This window comes from Platichthys flesus, chromosome 1, assembly GCF_949316205.1.
Source record: "Platichthys flesus chromosome 1, fPlaFle2.1, whole genome shotgun sequence".
Lineage (NCBI taxonomy): Eukaryota > Metazoa > Chordata > Actinopteri > Pleuronectiformes > Pleuronectidae > Platichthys > Platichthys flesus.
Genome location: NC_084945.1, coordinates 813,019 through 821,626, shown reverse-complemented (window position 1 = coordinate 821,626; position 8,608 = coordinate 813,019). Strand labels below are relative to the sequence as shown.

The 8,608-nt window shown below is 47.9% G+C and overlaps 1 protein-coding gene across 1 annotated transcript; it reads right to left on the bottom strand.

The window, feature by feature from the left end:
* Window positions 1–4,321: 4,321 nt before the first annotated feature.
* Window positions 4,322–7,487, bottom strand: crybgx (crystallin beta gamma X). Its single transcript, XM_062393463.1, has 6 exons — window positions 7,386–7,487; window positions 7,115–7,163; window positions 5,924–6,045; window positions 4,947–5,082; window positions 4,690–4,829; window positions 4,322–4,590 (listed from the first exon to the last, which is right to left on the bottom strand). The coding sequence occupies exons 1-6, from the start codon at window positions 7,427–7,429 to the stop codon at window positions 4,458–4,460; spliced, it is 624 nt and encodes a 207-aa protein (XP_062249447.1). The 5' UTR covers window positions 7,430–7,487; the 3' UTR covers window positions 4,322–4,457.
* Between the last annotated feature and the right edge of the window lie 1,121 nt (window positions 7,488–8,608).

Genomic DNA, 8,608 nt, shown 5'->3' with positions numbered 1-8,608 from the left:
GAGGGGAGTGAACTTTTGTGTGGAATTAATGATGATGAAGATGATTTCAAACTGAAGATGAAGAGCAGTGTTCAGATGTAAAGAAGTTTCAAATGTTTAGTATCATCAGTCACTCTGTTTCATATATTTGGATTTGTTATTTTAGAACTACTTTACTAACTAATGACTCAGTTATTGTGTTTTGTAATATTCACATTTCCATATTATTTTGTCATTTAAACATTTTTGGTCATTTTTCAGAATTAAAGATTAAGATCGTACATGACACTGACTTCAATTTATGGAAACCTGTTATTAAAATCAATATGATGATATTCAATAGAAAGCAGCAAGAACAATACACAGTTTGTATGCATATGATACACTAATATAACTTCTTAGGATTGTTGATATAAATATTTGCTTTAAATGTAAAATCGGAATTCGTTTGGAAAATATATTCAATCAATCAAACTAATTTTATTTGTATAGCCCATATTCACAAATCACAATTTGTCTCAGGGCTTTAACTTTGTGTATCTGTCCTCAACCGTCTTTTGTTGACGACTGAATGATGTGAATGAGAATCACATGAAATGAAACTCACGTCCCTGCTTCGTGTTATGAGAGTACATAACTATCTTTGTACGTTGTTATTGTTACAAAGGAGATTACCAGAGAAGTTAAGAGACGGGTGGAGTCACATTATTCAGACGTGCCAGATAATCTCTAGATCGAATCGGTTTCTGGGAAACTCAGGTTCAAAGAGGAGGTGACCTCTGGTGACCTCTGGTGACCTGTGAGGAGCTTTGCTCCAGGGAGTGAGAGGAGGAGAGAAAGGTGACACCATCAGAACATCCCTCATCATATCAGGTGGAGCAAGCAACGAGGAAATTCCATCTAAAACAACACAATGTTTTAACCCTCTCCTTGAACCGTCACCTTATCGTGGTGGAGAGGTTTGCGTGTCCCCGTGAACCTGAGGGCTGTGTTGTCTGGAGCCTTGTGCTCCTGGTAGGGTCTCCCATGGCAGAGTGGTCTCAGGTGAGGGGCCAGACTAAGAATGGTTCAAAACCCTCAATGAATATCGACGAAAGAGGAGATGGGACCCAGCCCGGAGGAAGCCCGGGGCCCCCGTCTGGAGCTAGGCCCAGAAGGAGGGCTCGATGGCGAGCGTCTGGTGGCCGGGTTTGCCACGGAGCCCGGTCGGGCATAGCCCGAACAAACTACGTGGCACCCCCCCTCTTTTCATCTCATGGGCCCACCACCTGTGGGAAGACCCGTTGGGGTCGGGTGCGCAGCCACATGGGTGGCAGCGAAGGTAGGGGGTCTCGACGGACCAGACCCGGGCGGCAGAAGCTGGCTCTGGGGACGTGGAACGTCACCTCGCTGTGGGGAAAGGAACCGGAGCTTGTGAGGGAGGTGGAGCGCTATCAGTTAGATCTGGTGGGGCTTACCTCCACGCACAGTCTCAGCTCTGGTACCATACTCCTGGATAAGGGTTGGACTTTATTCTTCTCCGGAGTTGCCAAGGGCGTGAGGCGTCGGGCGGGTGTGGGGATACTCATAAATCCCCGGCTGAGCGCCGCGGTGTTGGAGTTCAGAGTACTCGGCCTTCTTGGAGACCCTGAATGGAGTCCTGTATGGGGCTCCAGTAGGGGACTCCGTAGTTCTGCTGGGTGACTTCAACGCCCACGTGGGCAACGATGGAGACACCTGGAGAGGCGTGGTGGGGAGGAACGGCCTCCCTGATCTGAACCCGAGCGGTCGTTTGTTATTGGACTTCTGTGCTAGCCATGGATTGTCCATAACAAACACCATGTTCGAACATAAGGGTGCTCATAAGTGTACCTGGTACCAGAGTACCCTAGGCCGAAGATCAATGATCGATTTTGTGATCGTGTCATCTGATCTGAGGCCGCATGTTTTGGACACTCGGGTAAAGAGAGGGGCGGAACTGTCAACCGACCACCATCTGGTTGTGAGTTGGATCAGGGAGTGGGGGAAATTTCCGGATAGACCTGGTAAGCCCAAACGAGTAGTGCGGGTGAACTGGGAACGTCTGGAGGAGGCCCCCGTCCTAGGTATCTTCAACTCACACCTCCGGCGGAGTTTTTCTGGCATTCCTGTGGAGGTTGGGGGCATTGAGCCGGAGTGGGCGGTGTTCAAAGCCTCCATTGCTGAAGCTGCGGCGGCTAGCTGTGGCCTCAGGGTCTTAGGCTCCTCAAGGGGCGGTAACCCTCGGACACCGTGGTGGACACCGGTGGTCAGGGAAGCCGTCCGATTGAAGAAGGAGGCCTTCCGGGATATGATATCCTGGAGGACTCCTGACTCGGTTGCAGGGTACCGACAGGCCCGAAGGGCTGCAGCTGCTGCCGTGTCGGAGGCTAAGCAGCGGGTGTGGGAGAAGTTCGGAGAGGTCATGGAGAAGGACTTTCGGTCGGCACCAAAGTGTTTCTGGAAGACTATCCGGCACCTCAGGAGGGGGAAACGGGGAACCATCCAAGCTGTGTACAGTAAGGATGGGACTCTGTTGACCTCAACTGAGGAGGTTGTCGGACGTTGGAAGGAACACTTTGAGGAACTCCTGAATCCGAATAACACGCCCTCTATGTTGGAGGCAGAGCTCGAGGTTGATGGTGTTTCATCGTCAATTTCCCTGGTGGAGGTCACTGAGGTGGTCAAACATCTCCGCAGTGGCAAGGCCCCAGGGATTGATGAGATCCGGCCAGAAATGCTAAAGGCTCTGGGTGTTGAGGGGCTGTCATGGTTGACACGCCTATTCAACATCGCGTGGGAGTCGGGTACAGTGCCAAAGGAGTGGCAAACTGGGGTGGTGGTTCCCCTGTTCAAAAAGGGGGACCAGAGAGTGTGTGCCAATTACCGGGGCATCACACTTCTCAGCCTCCCTGGTAAGGTCTACTCCAAGGTGCTGGAAAGGAGGGTTCGGCCGATCGTCGAACCTCAGATTGAAGAGGAACAATGCGGTTTTCGCCCCGGACGTGGAGCTACAGACCAGCTCTTCACTCTCGCAAGGATCCTGGAGGGGGCCTGGGAGTATGCCCATCCGGTCTACATGTGTTTTGTGGATCTGGAGAAGGCGTATGACCGGGTCCCCCGGGAGAAACTGTGGGAGGTGCTGCGGGAGTATGGGGTAAGGGGGTCTATCCTCAGGGCCATCCAATCCCTGTACTCCCAAAGCGAGAGCTGTGTTCGCGTCCTCGGCAGCCAGTCAGTTTCGTTCTCAGTGGATGCTGGTCTCCGCCAGGGCTGCGCCTTGTCACCAATCCTGTTTGTGATATACATGGACAGGATATCGAGGCGTAGTCGGGGTGGGGAGGGGTTGCAGTTCGGTGGTCTGAGGATCTCGTCACTGCTTTTTGCAGATGACGTGGTCCTCATTGGATCATCGGCCTGTGACCTTCAGCACTCACTGGATCGGCTGGTGGCCGAGTGTGAAGCGGCTGGGATGAGGATCAGCACCTCTAAATCTGAGGCCATGACTCTTAGCAGGAAACCGATGGATTGCTTACTCCGGGTAGGAAATGAGTCCTTAGCCCAAGTGAAGGAGTTCAAGTACCTTGGGGTCTTGTTCGCGAGTGAGGGTACTATGGAGCGTGAGATTGGCCGGAGAATCGGAGCAGCGGGGGCGGTATTGCGTTCGCTTTACCGCACCGTTGTAACGAAAAGAGAGCTGAGCCGCAAGGCAAAGCTCTCGATCTACCGGTCGATCTTCGTTCCTATCCTCACCTATGGTCATGAGGGCTGGGTGATGACCGAAAGGACGAGATCACGGGTACAAGCGGCCGAGATGAGTTTTCTCAGAAGGGTGGCTGGCGTCTCCCTTAGGGATAGGGTGAGAAGCTCAGCCATCCGTGAGGAACTCGGATTAGAGCCGCTGCTCCTTTACTTAGAAAGGAGTCAGCTGAGGTGGTTCGGGCATCTGGTAAGGATGCCCACTGGGCGCCTTCCTTGGGAGGTGTTTCAGGCACGTCCAGTGGGGAGGAGACCTCGGGGAAGACCCAGGACTAGGTGGAGAGATTATATCTCAACACTGGCCTGGGAACGCCTCGGGATCCCCCCGTCAGAGTTGGTCAATGTGGCCCGGGAAAGGGAAGTCTGGGGCCCCCTGCTTGAGCTGCTCCCCCCGCGACCCGACCCCGGATAAGCGGATGAAAATGAGATGAGATGAGACAACACAATGAACAATCTGTTGATTTTCATGGGACAGACGCACAACAAAGAAAGTCAAAGCGTCCGTTGATAAGAGACAGACACACAACTTGAGGAACATATTTCCACAATTCAAGAACTTTGAAATAAAGACTCAAGACGCAGAACATTTGTCTTTTGAAGGTTTATTACTAAAATAAGTTTTATTGTGTGTAGAGCTGACGGGGTCATGATGTGTGGAAGTCGTGTTCACAGCATCACGATGAGGATGATGATGAAGATGAAGATGAAGATGGAACTGATGCTCAGGTGAAGCGGACGCGGCGCATGGAGCCCACCGTGTTGTTCTGGCTGCCCCAGTCAGAGAAGTTGTTGTAATCACGTTTCTCCAGGATGTAGTGAGGCCCTCTGTAGTTTGGCTCCTGGTACACCACCCACCTGCACACACACACACAAACAGACACACACAGACACACACAGAGCAGTTAGATGCCTGTGACTCTACGAGCAGAGACGAGCTGCGGCGGCTGCACTCACGCTCCTCCCAGGACGCGGATGGAGGCGACTCTGTTGAGGCTGTAGCGGCTCATCAGGTTGGGGATGTCGTCCTGGATCTCCATCTTCTTACCGGAGTAACCAGCTCTCTCAAACAGGTGAGCTTTGGCTGGGTTGGTGTCCTGGAGGTTACACAAGGGTTAAACTGTCTGTCACCAACTATAACTCTATGTGTCTCAGACGCAGCAGCAGCGACTTGATGGTGAATCGATCTGATTGGATCCTGTTCATGTCTTCACCTGTTTGACGGAGCGCACCGAGGACACGTGGTCCACCTGGGCGCACCACTTGTCGTAGCAGTTGTACTCTCCTCGTTCAGACATGTCCCACAGGTACTGACGGCCCCGGAAGTTCTCATGCTCATAACCGATCCAGCTGAGGAGAAGAGTCAAAGAGTCAGAGAGTCAGAGAGTCAGAGAGTCAGAGAGACAAAGAGTCAAAGAGTCAGAGTCAAAGAACGAGAGCCAAAGAGACAGAGAGTCAGAGAGTCAGAGAGACAAAGAGTCAAAGAGACAGAGAGTCAGAGAGACAGAGAGTCAGAGAGTCAGAGAGTCAAAGAGTCAAAGAGTCAAAGAGTCAGAGAGTCAGAGAGTCAAAGAGTCAAAGAGTCAGAGAGTCAGAGAGACAAAGAGTCAAAGAGACAGAGAGTCAGAGAGTCAGAGACTCAAAGAGACAGAGAGTCAGAGAGTCAGAGAGTCAGAGAGTCAAAGAGACAGAGAGTCAGAGAGACAAAGAGACAGAGAGTCAGAGAGTCAGAGAGACAGAGAGTCAGAGAGTCAGAGAGACAAAGAGTCAAAGAGTCAAAGAGTCAGAGAGTCAGACAGACAAAGAGTCAGAGAGTCAGAGACTCAAAGAAACAGAGAGCCAAAGAGACAGAGAGTCACAGAGTCAAAGAGTCAGAGTCAAGAGTCAAAGAGTCAAAGAGTCAAAGGATCAGAGAGTCAGATAGTCAGAGAGTCAAAGAGTCAAAGACAAAGCGACAGATATTCAAATCTTTGTTGAAAGGTTTATATTGTATGATTTCTAATTCCCTGTATTTCTAATTCACTGTATTTTCTATTTAATTGTTTATTTTCTAATATTTATCTTTCACATGTTCTCTAGTCGACCTCATTCTATGAAATCTCCCTGAAGCTCAGCTGAAGAGTTCAGGTGGATCATTCTCTGGTGTGTGGCAGTGACGTGTGCTGAGCTGCAGGAGGCGCTGTGGACTCACGCTCCGCTCTCCACCTGCACAGAGTTGCATCTCTCAGGGAAGTTCTTGTCACTGAGTCGGGCGCAGTCAGAACTCAGGTCCAGTCTCCTGCCGGCGAAGTTCCTCTGCTCGAACAGGGTCACCTGGGTCACAGGGAATCACACGTTCACACACTGAGAGAATCACTCGTTCACACACTGAGAATCACACGTTCACACACTGAGAGAATCACACGTTCACAAACTGAGAATCACACGTTCACGCACTGAGAGAGTCACACGTTCACACACTGAGAATCACACGTTCACACACTGAGAGTCACACGTTCACACACTGAGAGTCACATGTTCCAGTATGCTATCTTGTAGTATTACTTATATTATGGTCACTTACTTTCTAATTATTTTTAATTATTTTCTGTATCATGGTCACTACTGTTTCATATTTTTTTCTATTTTCATTACAATAACACTGAACATCATTCCACTTTATCCCCAGCACCTGCTTTTTGTACAGTGTCTGTTTTTGCAGGTTGTTTGTTTTCATACCCCTATTATGTGTAGTTTTAGAAGTGTACTTTTTTTTTTACAGTGCTTCGACACTGTTACTTTAATTCTGTTTTTCTATTACTGCTGTAACAAGTGAATTTCCCCATTGTGTGGATAAATAAAGAAATCTAATCTAATGTTCACACACTGAGAGAGTCACACGTTCACACACTGAGAATCACACGTTCACACACTGAGAGTCACACGTTCACACACTGAGAGTCACACGTTCACACACATGAAACCTCCTGAGTAACGAGCTGTGAATATGTTTTATGAACAGATTCGGTTTCTGCAGATCAAACAGTTGAGAAACAACATGCTGGTAAAAAATGTTTTCATTTGGAACCAAAGCTGCAGTTTGTAGTTTTGATGCTAAGCTAAAGGCTAACTACCTGAACACACATGAGAGAAACTTCTCATCTGGCTCAGCAAAAAAACACAAAACTAATATTTCATGATGTTGAAATTTTAACACAAAAACAGACAAACTGTTTCTGTTCAACATCAAATTCATAATCCTCAGGTCTGACAGGAACAGAAAACGTTTCCACGATAACAACCACAGAGCGTTTGTTCTCGTCACAGCTTCCCTGGAACCTCAGAACCTCTCAGATTCTACTGGTTCCCAGTTTGTCAACAGAGCGGTGCTGGTTGGACTCACCCGCCCACTGGACCCGTAAAAGGCGCGTTGGAGCACAGACCCCAGCTTGCTGTGGACACAAATAAACAGAACACAACCATCACTCAGAAGAAAGACTGCAGATGATTTTAACGGATCATTTCAGAATTTGATCCGGATCAGATTTTTGTTACAATCTAAAATGTTTATGTGCACGTCTCCATCAACATCATCTCTCTGCAGGTGATTCAGGGAAACAGAGCAGCAGCAGGAGGTGCCCTCTGGGCGGGGGGGCTGTGCTCTGGGGACGTACCTGGTTTGTTGGGCTAATCCTGGGACCTTAGTGAAGATGTTCATGTCAGCTCGGGGACACAGTGAGAGAAACGCTTAAATACGCAGAGAGGAGGTGAGCTCAGGTACCAGAAAGCTCACAGGCCTTCTGCACCAGGCCTCATTCATATGCTAAACACACACATACAAACACACACACAAAGGCATGAACATGTAGTGCTCTCTGAGCACACACACACACAATCACACAAACACACCAGCTTCAAACACTGCAACTGCACGAAGAGCACAAACACATTCAAACACACAAACTGCAACCGAAATAAACGTGTGCATGTATGGAGTTCAGTTTCTGTAGACACATACTCACATGTTAGTGTGTGTGTGTGTGTGTGTGCACAGAGTGCAGTGCCAACAGTTTTGGCTTTGAAGCGTTCAGCGTTTTTCTCTTCTCTTTGTGTGACGGCCTCCGTAAACAAAGCAGCTGATGTTGATGGTTGTGTTGAAGCTTTGTGCAGAGGTCACGACCCTGCACTGACATGCCTTCACCTGTGAACCTGAACCTGAACCTGAAGCAGGGACCTCAGCCTGACGACCTGCAGGGGGCGTCAGTCTGAACAGGTGTTTATATCTCACATGTAGTTTAATGACACGCTTTATTTTATTTAATCATCAAGTCGTGTCTTAGCTGCATGGACGACCCCTGACCTCTGACCTCTGACCTCAGAAGTATAAAATGACAGGGTTCATATTTACAGAGCAGAGAGTTGTTGTAGTAACCGAATCACAATAATAAGTCATTTAGTAAATTTCATTCCTATTAAAGTTTTAATTCTGGTTGTGTTCAGTTGTTGAGTTAATTTCTTTGATGTGAAGACGTCATTCCACTGATTCTCTGATGATTCAGTTCAGTGTTCGTCATCTTCTCACTTATCTCTTTGTCCAAATGTCCAAACAAGCATAAAAAAGAAAAGATACAACTGAACATTGTTTGAGATTTTTTAATTAGTTTAGAAAAATGTGTTGTACAGTGGCAAATTAATTTTCTGTGTATTAAATAGATTCATTTACTAAGTGACATTTTTCCCCATCTGTCAATTTATTCCAACAAATTAATATTATTGTTTTTATTATTACTATTCCTTTTATAAAGATTGACTATAAAGACAAACTTTTTCCAATATGAGACATTGTGTGTTTATCTATATGTTATATTATATATATAAGAATTCAGAAGATGTTTCC